Genomic DNA, 15,634 nt, shown 5'->3' on the forward strand with positions numbered 1-15,634 from the left:
GAACTGGCATAAGTGACTACAATGATTCTGAAATTTAAGCAATCCTAGAAAAAGACAAGGGAACATCTCCTTCTGCTTCACTGACTACACTAAGGCCTTTGACTGTGTGGATCACAACAAACTGGAAAATTCTTCAAGAAACGGGAATACCAGACCACCTTACCTGCCTCCTAAGAAACCTGCAGCATGTCAAGAAGCAACAGTTAGAACTGGACTTGGGACAATGGACTGGTTCAAAATTGGGAAAGGAGTACATCAAGGCTGTGTATTGTCATCGTGCTTATTTAAGTTATGTGCAGAGTACATCATGCTTGGCTAGATGACTCACAAGCTAGAATCAAGACTGCTGGGAGAAATATCAACCTCAGATATGCAGATGATACCACTCAAATGGCAGAATGCAAAGAGGATCTAAAGAGCCTCTTGAAGAGGGTAAAAAAGGAGACTAAAAAGGCTGGCTTAAAACTAAGATCATGGCATCTGATCCCATCACTTCACAGCAAACAGATGGGGAAAAAGTGGAAACAGTGGCAGACTTTATTTTCTTGAGCTCCCAAATCACTGTGGATGGTGAATGCAGTCATGAAATTAAAAAACGCTTACTCTTTGGAAGAAAAGCTATGACAAACCTAGACTGGGTATTAAAAAGCAGAGATATCACTTTGCTGACAAAGGTCCATAAAGTCAAAGGTACGGTTTTTCCAGTAGTCATGTATGGATGTGAGCACTGGACCATAAAGAAGGCTAGGCGCTGAAGAATTGATGCTTTCGAACCGTGCTGCTAGAGAAGACTTGAGTGTCCCTTGGACTGCAAGATCAGTCAGTCCTAAAGGAAATAAATCCCAAATATTCACTGGAACGACTGATGCTGAAGCTGAAGCTCCAATATTTTGGCCACCTGATGCAAAGAGCCAACTCACTAGAAAAGACCCTGATGCTGGGAAAGAGTGAGGGCAACATGAGAAGTGAGCAACAGAGGAAGAGACGGTCGGATGTCACCATCGACTCCACCCACATGAATCTGAACAAGCTCTGGGAGACAGTGGAGGATAGAGGAGCCTGGCTTGCAGCAGTCCATGGGGTCACAAAGAATTGCATATGACTGAGTGACTGAACAACAAGACACTCCTGAACTCCAGAGGCTGAAAGAAAATCCTTCACACACATCAAAATCTATACCCACAGCACTACTGCCAAGTGCAAAAGGCTAATCAACAAAATCACACTTTCAAAAAGTCACTGTCGCAAGAAACTCACCACATCGTCTCTGCCCACCCTTAGTCCAGAGTAACTTGTCAGATACGGCGTCTGTCTTACACAAAGATGGCCCAGGGTTTCCTCAGACGGCGCTGACAGGAAAACCACAGCTCTGCATCTGCCTGACTCTCAGCCACGGCTGCTGCTCCTCCTCCAACTCATCCGTTCCCTGACTGGAAGGCCCGAACGCCAAGAGCCGCTCTGCCCAGGCCTGCTCCCAGTGCCCCTGTGGGGACCCCCGCACTACACCGGGCGGTGCATCGCCAGGACCACCACACTGCACATCTGAGCTCACCAAGCACGCCCGCACACGGAACCACCCCACAGGCCTGTCACGGCTGGGCATTCGCCCCACCAGGAAGATGGGGTCCTCGCCTGCAGGAAGACCGCACCCTGGGCGGGCGCCCAGGACACTGAGCCAGGGCCATGGACAGGCTGTACAGGCACCGGGTCAGCGTGGCTGGCAGAGTAGTTATTTACGACACTGTTCCTGTTACTCCAGAGCCTACAGACAAGACATTTACCCCAGGGAGTACTGCCCAGAAAGACAAGCACTGCTCTGATGAAAACAGACTGTCCAAAGAGCCAACAAAGATGAGACCCGAGAACCGCAGCCACAAGCAGGCAGGGCTCTGTTAGGCCCAAGCGCAGACGCCCTCCAGCCCCTCGCAGAGGACAGGTGGGGTGTGCGTGCCACCCACCTTCTGGCTACGGTCAGGCGCCAGCATGCCGTCCTTGGAGGCCCTGCCATCCTCAGCGGGGAACGCAGCAGCTGGCGGGCCGCCCTGGTCCTCATCCTCGTCCAGCTCCTCCGAGTCGTCCTCCTCCGAGTCCAGGTCCAGGCTCTCACCATTCACATGGAGGGAGCCATCACTCAGATCCTTCTCACCCTGGAACAGTGCAGATGCAGCATCGGGACCCCCTGACTCCTCCAAGTGGGCATGGCGGAGGCTGCCCTGGAGCAGAGCAGAGAGGCAGAGGGCCCCCACAGCCTGGCACACCCCTTACCTTGGAGCCCCCCGTGGAATGAGTTATGCTCTTAAACATCTCAATCACCGTCCTCTGCTTTAACACTTTGGTCTTTTTCTTAGGAACCAGGCTATAGGTTCCCATTCTTCGCTTTTTCTTCCGAGATACTGCAGCTGCTAAAACAAAAGGCAAGCAAGCTAAAAAGAAAAAAAAAGTCAAAAGGGGACAAGAGAAGAAAAGAAATGCCATTCAAATGTTTTTAAAGGCAGGCTGATCACCAAAATACCATCAGCACCCACAACAGTGTCGTAAGTTGCACAGAGAAAGCAGAAAACCCACCACGGACCATGCAATCTGTTCGCAAGGAAACAGCACGCGGTGCAGAGGCCACACACAAGCCGGCCGTGCCCGACAAGCCGTGGTCACCAGGACCTTCCGTCCTTGGTCAGAACTCCACAACAGCTCAGTGCCCTGTCCCTGCACATGAGGGAGGGAGGGCGATGTGGGAGCAGGGCTTCCAGGCAAGAGCAGCGGTCGCGGGACCAAGCAGGGGCTGGGACGGCTTGTGGCCACTGATGCTGTTCTGGGCGAGGCAGCCCCAGGCTCACTGCTTTGGAGTGAGGGTTCCTATGATGTTTTCTTTTTGTAAGAAGTTTCAAGAATTGTTTTCTAAAAAAATCTGAAAACCACTGCTTTAACATGGAGGAGCTCCTCTAAAGGACTGAGAGAAACACCTTATGTTTAAGCTCTACGAAACACGGCAAGGAGACACTGGAGAAACAGACGGCTGTGCGCATGGGCGCCAAGACACGAGAACCGTCAGCATGCGGGCCTGCAGGGGAGCACTGGAGATACGACGCCATCCACGCACGGGACGGGGCGCAGGCGAGACCCAAGCAGGCCTCCCAGCAATCTTGGGAGGCAGGCGGCTTGTGCGCTTAGTGCAAATCTGGAGTTTGCCAGCCTGCGATGAGGCTGAACGGCACGCATAGGCCCGCCAGGGTTCTCACCGCTGTAACTTAAAGTGGGAACAAGAAGGGACGACCTGAAATCGTGAGTGTCCCGAGGCAAGTCTAACACGGACAGGAGGCGGCACAGAGGAAGAAGGGGAGGCAGGTTTGAAGGACCAGGTGGACAGAGGCCGCCCACTCCCAGGCCACATGGGTGCCGTCACAATCAGCCACGGCCACACGCAGAAAGGCCACGGGCAGAGCAGGGAAGACCTGTGTCCCCCCAAGGAACAGGGCCAGCAGGCCGCGGGAGGGTCTGGGCACCAGGCCACATTCGCAATCCTGAGCCTGTGGGGCCCTGTCTTCAGCCTACAGAGAAGGCAGGAAGGACTCCCATGGGAAACTACTACAGTCTAAGTGTTTCAGTTAGAGAACTTGTCCTGAAAGGATGAGGAAATGACAGAGCTCAGACAGAAACAATCTGAACTCCTCCTGCCCCTCCCCCTCTCCCCCTCCCCTCAGCACCACGTGGCTTGCAGGATCTCAGTTCCCTGACCAGGGAGGGAACCTGCGCCCTCAGCAGCGAAAGCATCAAATCCTAACCACTGGACCCTGAGGAAGTCCCCGATCTTAACTTTCCAACAGAAGCACCAGCTCCTCACACTGTCGCCAAGCCCCACACACACAGGTGCTGTTTCACAGGGAGCTGCCGCTGTCTGGCTGAGACTCTATTGCTATTTAACAATAACACCAGGTGTGGTGGGAAGACAGATTGACCCTGTGTTCTAAACAACCACTGCGTTTCAACAAACAGAACGTGAGCTCCCTGGAGACAAGGACAGGCCCAGGACTAGGAAGCACAACACGGGCCGGGTCCACCGGGAGAGGCAGGAAATCCTCACAAGCGAGGGGGTCACGTCGGAGGACTCAGGAGCCAGCCTGAAAGGCAGACCCAGGACAACGCAGACATGACGGTGATGGACAGGAGACGTACAGGAGGGCCCACGAGCTGAGACAGAGGCACAGCTGGAGAGGGAAGCCCTTCACTGCAGCAGAAGCTCCACGGGAAGGCGGGAAGGGACGGCGAGGGAGAAGCCACGCTGGGAGCTCAGTCCCGGCAGATGTCCCCAGACGCCCACGTCGCCAGGTGGGAGAAGCAGATCACGCAGCCCTTTAGGCCCCACCTCCCGAGACACGCAGGACGGTGACCCGGGGGTCCCCACCCCCTGGGGGACGCAGCGAGGACATGAGCCTCGAGGGGAGCTCCAGGGGACGGCAGGAAACGCCTGGCCAGAAGCGCCTCCCAGGCGACTGTGTGAGAGGGCGCTCCGCGTGGCAAGCACACAAAGGGGCCCAGGTCTGCCACCGCCACGACGTCAGAGGCGAGCGCCCCTCACGGGGTGACTGTGCCCGTGGTGAAGCGGAGGGCCCTCCAGAGACTCGGGTCTGAAATCAAACTACTGACAAGCAACAAGAGGACGCCCCCATCCGCGCTGCGCCTCTCCAGCCTGAGTCGCCCCTCACCCGCGAGCCCAGGGCCTGGCAGAGAGCCCGTCTGCCCCAAGAAGTCCAGTCTCCAAAGGGAGCGGGCTCCACCGCTCCCCCCTCCGCGGCCCCCCAGGAGCGCCCCTCCAGAAAGGCCCGCCAGGGGCCCGGCGTGCCCCTCTCCCCCCGCGGCCCCCCAGGAGCGCCCCTCCAGAAAGGCCCGCCAGGGGCCCGGCGTGCCCCTCTCCCCCCGCGGCCCCCCAGGAGCGCCCCTCCAGAAAGGCCCGCCAGGGGCCCGGCGTGCCCCTCTCCCCCCGCGGCCCCCCAGGAGCGCCCCTCCAGAAAGGCCCGCCAGGGGCCCGGCGTGCCCCTCTCCGACGCATGAGGGGCCGTCCCACGTGCCGGGCCCCAGCACTCGGCCCCTGAACTGACCGCCGCCCCAGACCTAGAGCACCCACCCCACCGAACCACAGCCACAGACCATCAGCCTGACGGTGACCATCGTCTGGGAGCTGGAGGCCAGCAGAGGCGGTGACATGGGCCGGGCGAGGGCAGCGAGCCCCCCTTACCTGTCTGGGCCTTCGCGGTGGCCACGTAGCATTGGTTCTGAGGTAGCGACTGGTGAAGGGACGGGAAGGGGGGTGAAAGCTGCTGGCGTGCAAACTCCGAGGCGCCCCTGCTCAGCTCCTCTTTCGGCTCCTCATGGTCGCGCGCGTCCCGGCCTTCCCTGGGGTCCTTACTTGCCGCGTGCTTCAAAACAGAGACAGCCAACAATGACACACAGGCGGCACCGACACAACCGACAGACGCACAACCGACAGACGCACAGGCGGCAGCGGCGCGCAGGCCGGCGGCTCGGAACCAGCTGCCTCCCCCAGGCCCCACGGGGACGGGCCAAGCCGCGGGGGAGCGTGGTGGCGGCGCAGGGGACAGCAGGGTCTGCGTCTCCAGGGGAAGCGGCAGGGGGACTCGCCAGCCTGTGGCTCAGGTGACGCGTTTGACTCGCGGGAGACACCCAGGAAGCTCTGAGGCAGCGCCCTCCACGCGGGTCACACCCCCAGGGGTTTTCACGCCGCAGCATCAGGCCACATGTAAGATTCTTTTGCTGAGTTCTACCCACTTCCTCGGCGTCCTGGCCTCAGCCTTCCCGGGCGAGGTCAACAGCGGCCCCGACCGGCGCCCAGACCGCACGCTCCCCGAGAGTCACCAACAGCCTTCGGACAGCCCGACCTCGGCCCGACCCGGCTGAGCCGCACGTTCCCGCACACACAGCAGCTGCACTCCCTCAACACACAAGGCTGGGAAACTGGACAGACGGCTGCAAAAGGGTGGACGCAGGAGCACCCTCGCCTCTCACCACTGACAGAGATGAACTCAGAACGCATCAAAGGCCTCAACTAGGAAACTTGTAGGAAAAATCAAGGCAGAAGCTTCACAGCGTTGGACTTGGTGATAAATCCTTGGATATTACAACAAGAGCACAGGCAACAGAAGAAAAAAAAGATAAATTAGACTTTATTAAAATTAAAAATTTCTCATAGGTCAAAACTACAATGAGATATCCCCTCATGCCTGTCAGAAGGGCCATTATCAAAAGACGGCAAATAATAAATGCTGGAGAGGACGTGTAGAAAATGGAACCCTAGTGCCCATCGACAGGAACGTCAACTGGTGCAGACAGTACGGGGATTCCTCAAAAAATTAAAAACAGAACTACCACATGACCCAGAAATTCCACTCCTGGGTGTTTATCCAAAAAACCCAAAAATAGCAGTTCACAAACATAAATGCACCCCTATGCTCACTGCAGCGCTGTTCGTGATAACCAAGACATGCAAGCAACCAAGCGCCATCAACAGGCAAACGGGCGAGAAGACGTGGTGTTTAAACACACACACAATGGAACGTTACTCGGCCATAAAGAAGAATGAAACCTCGCTGTCGGTGACAGTACCGACAATACCTCTGGATACAGAGGTACTACACTAAATGAAATAAGGGGAAAAGGCAAACATCATGATTTCACTTATATGTAGAATCTAAAAAACAAAAAAAAATGAACAAACATAACAAAACAGAAACAGACTCACAGATACAGAGGGGAGAGATGGGGGACGACAGACAAAATAGGTGAAGGGGATTATGAGGTACAAACCTCCAGTTATATAATAGGTCAATCATAGAGGCGTAACTAGGGCATGCAGAATACAGTCAACAATATTGTATAATAACTCTGCATGGTGACTGACTGTAAACTAGACTTACCCTGGTGATCATTTCGTAATATATAAAAATATTTAATCACTATGCTGTATACTTGAAACTAATATGACATTGTAAGTCAATTATACTTCAATTAAAACTTTAATTTCTGTGCATCAAGACAACCAACAGAATGAGAAGACAACCTAGGGAATGGGAGAAAACATTTGCAAAGCATGTATCTGATAGAGGATTCACGTCTAGAATATATAACAACTCTACATCCCAACAAAGAACTCGACTGAAAAGTGGGCAAAGCATGTGAACAGAGATTTCTCTGAAGAACACACACACAGGGCCAAAAACCACATGAAGCGATGCTCAGCGCCACTGGTCATCAGGAAGACACAACTCAAAACCGCAGTGGGGCCACTCGCGCTCCTGGGATGGCTGCCATCACACGACCAGAGGCCACCGCGTGCTGGCCAGGACGTGGAGACCCTGGGACCTCTGGGCGCCGTGGGAGGAGGCAGAACACGCCGGCGCCACGGACAGCAGCGCGGAGGCTCCTCAAAGGCTGAACAGAGCTAGCAGAGGATCCTGCGACCCCACTTCTGGGCGCACTCAGGAACCGAAAACAGGGACCAGAAGAGCTCTTTGTACAACTGGGTTCACAGCAGATGAGGGAGGAGGCAGCCCAAGTGCCCGACGATGGAGAGTGGATAAACTAACTATGTGTGTGGTGTGTGCATGGACACTCATGCAGTGTAATATCACTCAGCCTTGAAAGGGAGGGATGTTCTGAGATAGTGCAGACGACTCTTGAGGACCCTGTACAGAGTGGAATGAGCCAGACACAAGAGGACACATCCTTGTATGAAGGACCTTTGTCCCACAGCTTCCTGGCAAACAGATGGGGAAACAATACAAACAGTGACAGACTTTTCTTGGGCTCCAAAATCACTGCAGATGGTGACTGCAGCCATGAAATTAAAAGATACTTACTCCTGGAAGAAAAGCTATGACCCACCTAGACAGCGTATTAAAAAGCAGAGACATTACTTTGCCAACAAAGGTCCATCTAGTCAAAGCTATGATTTTTCCAGTAGTCATGCCTGATTGTGAGAGTTGGACTATAAAGAAAGCTGAGTGCCAAAGAACTGATGCTTTTGAACTGTGGTGTTGGAGAAGACTCTTGAGAGTGCTTTGGACTGCAAGGAGATCCAACCAGTTCATCCTAAAGGAAACCAGTCCTGAATATTCATTGGAAGGACTGATGCTGAAGCTGAAACTCTAATACTTTGGCCACCTGATGACAAGAACTGACTCACTGGAAAAGACGCTGACGCTGGGAAAGACTGGAGGAGGGAGGAGAAGGGGGCGACATAGGATGAGATGATTGGATGGCATCACCGATTCTATGGACATAAGTTTGAGCAAGCTTCAGGAGTTGGTGATAGTGAAGCCTGATGTGCTGCAGTCCATGGGGTCGCAAAGACAACTGAGCGACTGAACTTGAACTTGCTTCTATGAAGGATCAGGCACTGATTCTGTCAATCTGAGACAGACAGTAGATACAGAGGTGTGTGTGTGTGTGTGGGGGGGGGGTGGACAGAGACAGAGCTAGAGGAGGGGAGGGGAGGCAAGTGAGTCTAGCAGGGACAGAGGGTCAGTTTGGGGAGATGAGCAAGTTCTGGGATGACAGGGTGATGGCTGGGCACTCAAACATGACTACGATGCTAAATTCTGTTATGTGCATTTTAATAGAGTGTTTTAAAAAAGGTGTCCTTATCTCCTGGCATCAACATCTGGGAAAGGTTGACAGGCCTGCCTGTGGGTGGCCTGGGGACCCAGCTCCAAGGCCAAGGCTCCTCGCAGCCGGACCCAAGCACGCTCCACCCTCTGGCTCCTCCAAACGTTCCCTGCCTGTCTGGGGGCCCCCGCACAGGGCTCCTTTCAAAATATCTAAAAAATAAAACTAAGAACTGCTAAACTTGAGTGAAGACTCTACATCTGGATAGGGCTCTATCCGCTGACCAAGCAAACCCACCGAGGTAGAGATGCTAGGGTGGACTTCCAGGCGGCGCCCCCGCCGGGGCTGGGGCCGAGGCCAGGACCAGTCCCCCACATGGCAAGAGGACTCATGCCCACGTCTACAGTACCCGCACACGCCCGCACAGCCACCTGTGACCAAGGTACCTGCAGACAACTGCACCTGCCCCATCCCGGCCTCTGCTCGCCGCCCCGCCTCCGCACCCAGGCCACAGCCAGGTGCCCCCCTTCCAGGGGTAGCAAACACCCACGTGCACCCCCTCTGCACTAAGACCCACCCCTGCCTGGCCCACCTTCCTCTCCTGAACACAAAGGCACTCACGGAGAAAACCAGGCCCCATGCAGCACCTCCAGGAGCGGACTCGAGTCAGTCAGGGGGCCGGTCTACACAGCGTGCAGGCGTGGGGCTCAAGGGCCTCCCTCACCTCCTTCGTGTGAGCAGGGACTAACATAACCCTGAGCCGGTGAGTCTGATGGTGTGGACACCACAATCCAAGAGGCAACTGGCTCTGCCTTGCGTGGGGACGTGAGGCCGCCCAGCTATGAAAAACCCTGCATTTTTAAACTTTTAATGGAAAATAGATTTCTTGTCATAAACATGCAACATGTTTGTTTTCAAAAGTCAATTTTCAATAAAACATGCTTTCCTAAGAAAACTGAACAAGACTGAGCAGGGTCTGGGGAACAGAAAAGCCAGCAGTCAGGAGAGGCCGGGTCTGGGTCCGGGAGCCAGGAGGGCCCCCAGTCTCCACATCTCCAGGCCCGTCCTCTCGCAGGGGTCTGGGAAGCAGACTGAGTTACCCGTGTGTGGAGGAGGCGGGCATGGCCTTCAGCAAATCAGCTTCTGAAGCCTCAAAACCCTTCTCTTTCATCTCCCTGCAACAGCCTGAGTGTGCTCAGTTAACTTCCAACAGAATGATGAGCACTGCAACTGATTGTGTACTAGTAACAATCATAGCAACTCCACCAGAACAAAGCTAACCCTTAGATAAACGTTATGGTCAGAGACATTTCTTGAAATTAAATTTCAAATTGCTTTTTTTCTTCCTCTACAGGAATATGACAGTGACAGTAAAAATCTTTCAAGAATAAAACTATGTTAGAACAAAATTCTAGAAGTGGGGACGGAATAAAAGTATAATTTCAACGAGATAAATACATAATGTACAATTTTCTGACATGCATTTTAAAATCGATAATGGTGGGTCAAAAAATGGTAGGCAAATAAATAAACTTCACCTTAAGCCTCAAGTCTAGTATAAAAATTAATTCACAACAGGTCATATATTTAAGGCTTCCCTGGTGGCTCAGTGATAAAGAATCTGCCTGCTATTTGGGAGACCCAGATTCGATCCCTGGGTTGGGAAGATTCCCCTGGAAGAGGGAACGGCAATCTACTCCAGTATTCTTGCCTGGAGAATCCCATGGACACAGAAGCCTGGAAGGCTATAGCCCATGGGGTCACAAAGAGTCAGACACGAATGAGTGACTACCACACACATATATATATATACTTAAAGTTCACATAAGACTAAAAAACTATGAAAATTAGAGAAAATCTTCAGGATTTAGGGCTGGCCAAAGAGCTTTTAGGGATGATACCAAAAGCACAGTCTTAACAGAAAAATACTGTTTAAGTTCTATTTCTGCTTTATTGACTATGCCAAAGTCTTTCACTGTGTGGAGCACAATAAACTGTGGAAAATTCTCAAAGAGATGGGAATACCAGACCACCTGACCTGCCTCTTGAGAAATCTGTATGCAGGTCAGGAAGCAACAGTTAAAACTGGACATGGAACAACAAACTGGTTCCAAAAAGGTAAAGCAGTACGTCAAGGCTGTATATTGTCACCCTGCTTATTTAACCTATATGCAGAGTACATCATGAGAAACGCTGAGCTGGATGAAGCACAAGCTGGAATCAAGATTGCCAGGAGAAATATCAATAACGTCAGATAAGCAGATGACATCACCCTTATGGCAAAAAGTGAAGAACTATAGGGCCTCTTGATAAAAGTGAAAGAGGAGAGTGAAAAAGTTGGCTTAAAGCTCAACATTCAGAAAACTAAGATCATGTCATCCAGTCCCATCACTTCATGACAAATAGATGGGAAACAGTGGAAACAGGGGCAGACTTTATTTTGGGGGGCTCCAAAATTACCACAGCCATGAAATTGAAAGATGCTTACTTCTTGGAAGGAAAGTTATGACCAACCTAGACAGCATGTTAAAAGCAGAGACATCACTTTGCCAACAAAAGTCCATCTAGTCAAGGCTATGGTTTTTCCAGTAGAGGATGTGAGAGTCCGACTGTAAAGAAAGCTGAGCACCAAAGAATTGATGCTTTTGAACTGTGGTGTTGGAGAAGACTCTTGAGAGTCCCTTGAACTGCAAGAAGATCCAACCAATCCATCCTAAAGGAGATCCGTCATAAGTGTTCCTTGGAAGGACTGAGGTTGAAGCTGAAACTCCAATACTTTGGCCACCTGATGTGAAGAGCTGACTCATCTGAAAAGACCCTGATGCTGGGAAAGACTGAAGGCAGGAGAAGGGGATGACAGAGGATGAGATGGATGGATGGCATCACTGACTCAATGGACATGAGTTTGAGTAAACTCTGGGAGTTGGTGATGGGCAGGCAGTCCACAGGATTATAAAGAGTTTGACACAACTGAGCAACTGAGCTAAACTGAACTGAACAAGCTGAACTTCATCAAAATGAACTTTTCCTTAAAGAAAGACTGTAGGTCTTCAAAAGTGCAAGGATGAAGACCAGCTACAAGTGAAAACACCTGCAAACCAACACGTGACAAGGGTGCACACCCAAAACTCTCACAGACAAGGACTTTGGTCCAAACGAAAATGTGCATGAGTGTGTAGTGTAGCTTTAACGGAACAGCCCAAAACTGAGAACCGCCCAAATATCCCTGGATGGGCAAGCGTTACATAACACACACAACTTGTCAACGTGCAAAGGAGGGCTCTATAGACACAGCCTGCAGACATCGGAGGTGCAAAGTGAGAAAAGAAAGCCCCCAAGTTCCATAACCCCGTGTTATGGAACATCTGAAATGACCACAGATATGGGGGATGGGGAAGGTGGGGTGACCACAGAGGGGGCCTCATGGTGCCAGGTGCACACTGGTGTGCCCTGGGTAGGGGTCACGGGTCTCTCTGACCTGTGTGGCTTCCTGTGAATAGTTACTTAAAAGTTTTTTAAGTTTTGGCACATACAAAAAATACTGCAAAAAGTAGAAGCCATGCCAGGGCCAGCCACTGCATGGGCAGTGGTTCAGCTCCCAGCACCTCTGGCCCACAGTCACAGAAGGCAGGGGATGGGTCAGGAGACAGGGAGCCATAGCACAAAGATGAGAACACTCCTGGTGGAAAAGTATTTCAGAGGAAAATCACCCAAATAAGAGATGCCGGGTCCAAACAGAACCCCATGTGAGGAAATGGCAGTTTCAACCCAGACCACAGAAGATTTGTAACTCTCTTTTGAAGGATAAAACAAAAATGTAACTAAGAACACAGATATTCTTAACTTAAAATCTAATCAGATACGCTGGATATGAAAAAAGAAAAAACTGTCAAAATGGAAAACATCAACGCGTTAAAGGACCAGCAGGATCGAGGCGCTGGGGACACAGGAGGGAGATGGACAGGGTAATGAGCTGCCGGAGGGGCGGGGCTCAGGGAGGAGGTGCTGGGGGCGGGGCTCGGGAGGAGGTGATGGAGGGGCGGGGCTCGGGAGGAGGTGATGGAGGGGCGGAGCTCAGGGAGGAGGTGATGGAGGGGCGGAGCTCAGGGAGGAGGTGCTGGGGGCGGGGCTCGGGAGGAGGTGCTGGGGGCGGGGCTCGGGAGGAGGTGTTGGAGGGGCGGGGCTCGAGAGGAGGTGCTGGGGACGGGGCTCGGGAGGAGGTGTTGGAGGGGCGGGGCTCAGGGAGGAGGTGCTGGGGGCGGGGCTCGGGAGGAGGTGCTGGGGACGGGGCTCGGGAGGAGGTGTTGGAGGGGCGGGGCTCAGGGAGGAGGTGCTGGGGGCGGGGCTCGGGAGGAGGTGTTGGAGGGGCGGAGCTCAGGAGGAGGTGATGGAGGGGCGGGGCTCGGGGAGGAGGCGCTGGGGCCACGGAGCTGGAGACGCTGCAGAACCCTCAGCCTCAGGTGTGCATCAGGCCGCGGGGCCCAGGGAAGGCCCTAGGGGCCAGCCGGCGACACGCCCAAGAAACTCCCTGGTGCAACTGCACACCTGGGAGCAGACAGCTCAGCAGCTCCGGGCCTCCCCGCTGCTTACTCCCAAATGAGACGGGTGGGTGCTGAGCCTCCCAAGAAAGTGACTCCCAAGAGGGGGAGGAGCAACCCGTCGGCTGGGCACACCAAGGGAAGCCCCAAAGACAGGCTGGCAATCAGCCGCGGGGACCCAGCTGGCAACCCTGGCGAATGACCCCCTCTTCCCGGCCTCTCCCCTCCGCGCAGAGAAGTCCACCTGCGTCCAAACACGAAACCAAGAGCAGACAGACAGGAGAGGCCCTCCCAACAGGGACGTGTTACCAGGCCCGGGATGGACTTCGGCATGGTCTTCCGAGCCCTGTGGACTTTGACGTCGGTGCCCGGGGCCGGGGCCTTCTTGTCCTCTGTGTCCTTGCCGCCCTCCCCAGGCTTGGCTGGCACAGCAGCCGGTGGCTGGGGAAAAGCACCGGGAGTCCTCCCTTTGCCAGCCCCGCCAGGGAGAGTCTTCGCCGCATGGCCAGGCAGGGAGGAAGCCAGGGTGCTGGCCACCCGCAGTGGCGGCTCAGACAATGGGGCCTTGCCAAGGAAGTAACCATTGCTCCCGACGACAGGACTCTGGGGGAAGCCATCAGAGCGGATGTGGTTCTGCTTCCCCGCCTCGGGGTCTCTGTCCAGAATCCCATTCTCCGCTATCCGGGCCCCCGGGCCAGCCCCCTCCTGCGGGCTGCCTCGCGTGCTCTCCTGAGGGTGCTTCACAGCAGCCGCAAGGCCGCTGGCATCGCTCTGGTCACAGGACCCGTTGGTCTCCCCATCTGCAGCCACCGGGGCCTCCCCTCCCTGCTGTTCCGCTGAGCCGTCATCAGCAGCCATGGGTGATCCTGCAGAAAGAGAACAAGAGTCAGGGGTGCCTACCTGTGACCCCAACACACAGTCCCACTGCTATGCTCACAGGAAACTGTTTACTTCATAGATAAACACCTGACTTCAGATGGACTAAATACAAAGCACACCACAGTCGCTATCTCAACAGTGACTTGATGAAGTGGGGGACGACCTGTCCCCGGGAGGGAGGGCAGTCTGCCCCAATCCCCAACCAAGGAGTGGGTGGGGCCATGGTCCTTGAAACAAACACCCGCTTGTCTGTGAATTACTTCTTAAAAGGCTTCAAACACATGACACAGATTTAAGTATCCTCCAGGAACAAAGTCACTGCTAGAAAACAAAACTGGGGAGGATTCAGACAGAAAACAAGGCCTTCGAAGCAGCTGCCCAAGAACAGACCTAAAGAAAACGGGATGCGTTCAGTCTGTCAGTCAGGAGCTTACAAACCTCTGGTCTCTGAAGCTCATCTCCTCCACAACTTGATAAACAAGAAACACACTTGCCACCAGCAGGAGAAAGCCCACAGTTACAGCATTGGGTGCAGCGGACAGTGGTCATGTCCAGGAGCCCACCCACCAGCCCAGTTCCCGGGTAAATAGCACAGCATCTTCACAACTCCATCACAGCAGCACTGGCCCCTGGGGCGAGGCCCGCATTCACTACTGTAGCCTGAGCACAGAAACATAAGTGCAGTAAGTACTATCTGAATCAATAAATGGCTATTAATTTTTTAAAATCCTCAGCACAACAGAATAGGTGAAAAACCTACTCAGCTTGGAGAAGCCCATGTGCCAATCTATTGCAAACGTATACTTATTCAGAAATGTTACATGAATTCTATGTAAGATCAGAAACAACGTCAGGACATCTATTAATACCACTAAGGTTCACACAAGAGTGGGGTCCCAGGGGGCCCCACAAGAGAAGAGATGAAGCGAGAGGCCTGGCAACAAGGAGCGAGCTCTCCCACACACCTGGGGCCCAGGGGCACGCCAAACAGGGGTGCAGAGAGGCTGCCAGACCTGAAATCAAATGCAAGTAACAAGGACATTTTTCTACACCAGCACAAACTTTGGGGAAGAAAACATGAGAAAAAAATAAGACAGTACTCACAAAAGCAGAAAACTATAAAATAGAATATAAGATTTAACCAAGACCATGCAGTCGCTATGGAGATGGCAAAAATACAAAGATGCAAGTCACCTCAAATTAACTCTCTAAGTTCAATGATACCCTAATTGAAGTTCCAGTCAGTATATTGAGGAACTCCATAACCTTAGTCTAAAATGCACAGGGAAAATAACTTTTCACAAAGAGTAAAAGAAATTGTGAAAAAGAAGAGTGAAGAAATGGGAAGCAGAAACACCGAGGAGGATGCGGATGCAGGTGGTCATGGGGCCCGGAGCACAGCCACCCTGGGCCGGGTGGCTGACAGCCAGTCAGAAAGGAAAGTTTCTGGGACAAACACCTCCACTTTCCAAAAAAGGAAGTCGGACCCTTGACACACCATGTACAAAAATTAATTGAAAACATATCCAAGCTCTAACTATAAGACAAAAACACAGGCATAAATCTTTATGACTTTCTATTAAGCAATGGTTTCTTAGATA

The 15,634-nt window shown here is 53.1% G+C and overlaps 1 protein-coding gene across 1 annotated transcript in view; it reads right to left on the reverse strand.

The window, feature by feature from the left end:
* Positions 1-1,892: 1,892 nt before the first annotated feature.
* The window catches only part of LOC136162964 (histone-lysine N-methyltransferase EHMT1-like), a 57,684-nt gene continuing 43,942 nt past the window's right edge, over positions 1,893-15,634 (reverse strand). Inside the window, exons 3-6 of the mRNA XM_065927384.1 lie at positions 13,464-14,020; positions 5,231-5,411; positions 2,266-2,423; positions 1,893-2,147 (exon numbers count right to left, since the gene is read on the reverse strand). Of these exons, the coding sequence (XP_065783456.1) occupies positions 1,893-2,147; positions 2,266-2,423; positions 5,231-5,411; positions 13,464-14,020 (1,151 nt within the window). The remainder of the gene's footprint in view (positions 2,148-2,265; positions 2,424-5,230; positions 5,412-13,463; positions 14,021-15,634) is intronic.

Source organism: Muntiacus reevesi, chromosome 3 (genome assembly GCF_963930625.1).
Source record: "Muntiacus reevesi chromosome 3, mMunRee1.1, whole genome shotgun sequence".
NCBI lineage: Eukaryota > Metazoa > Chordata > Mammalia > Artiodactyla > Cervidae > Muntiacus > Muntiacus reevesi.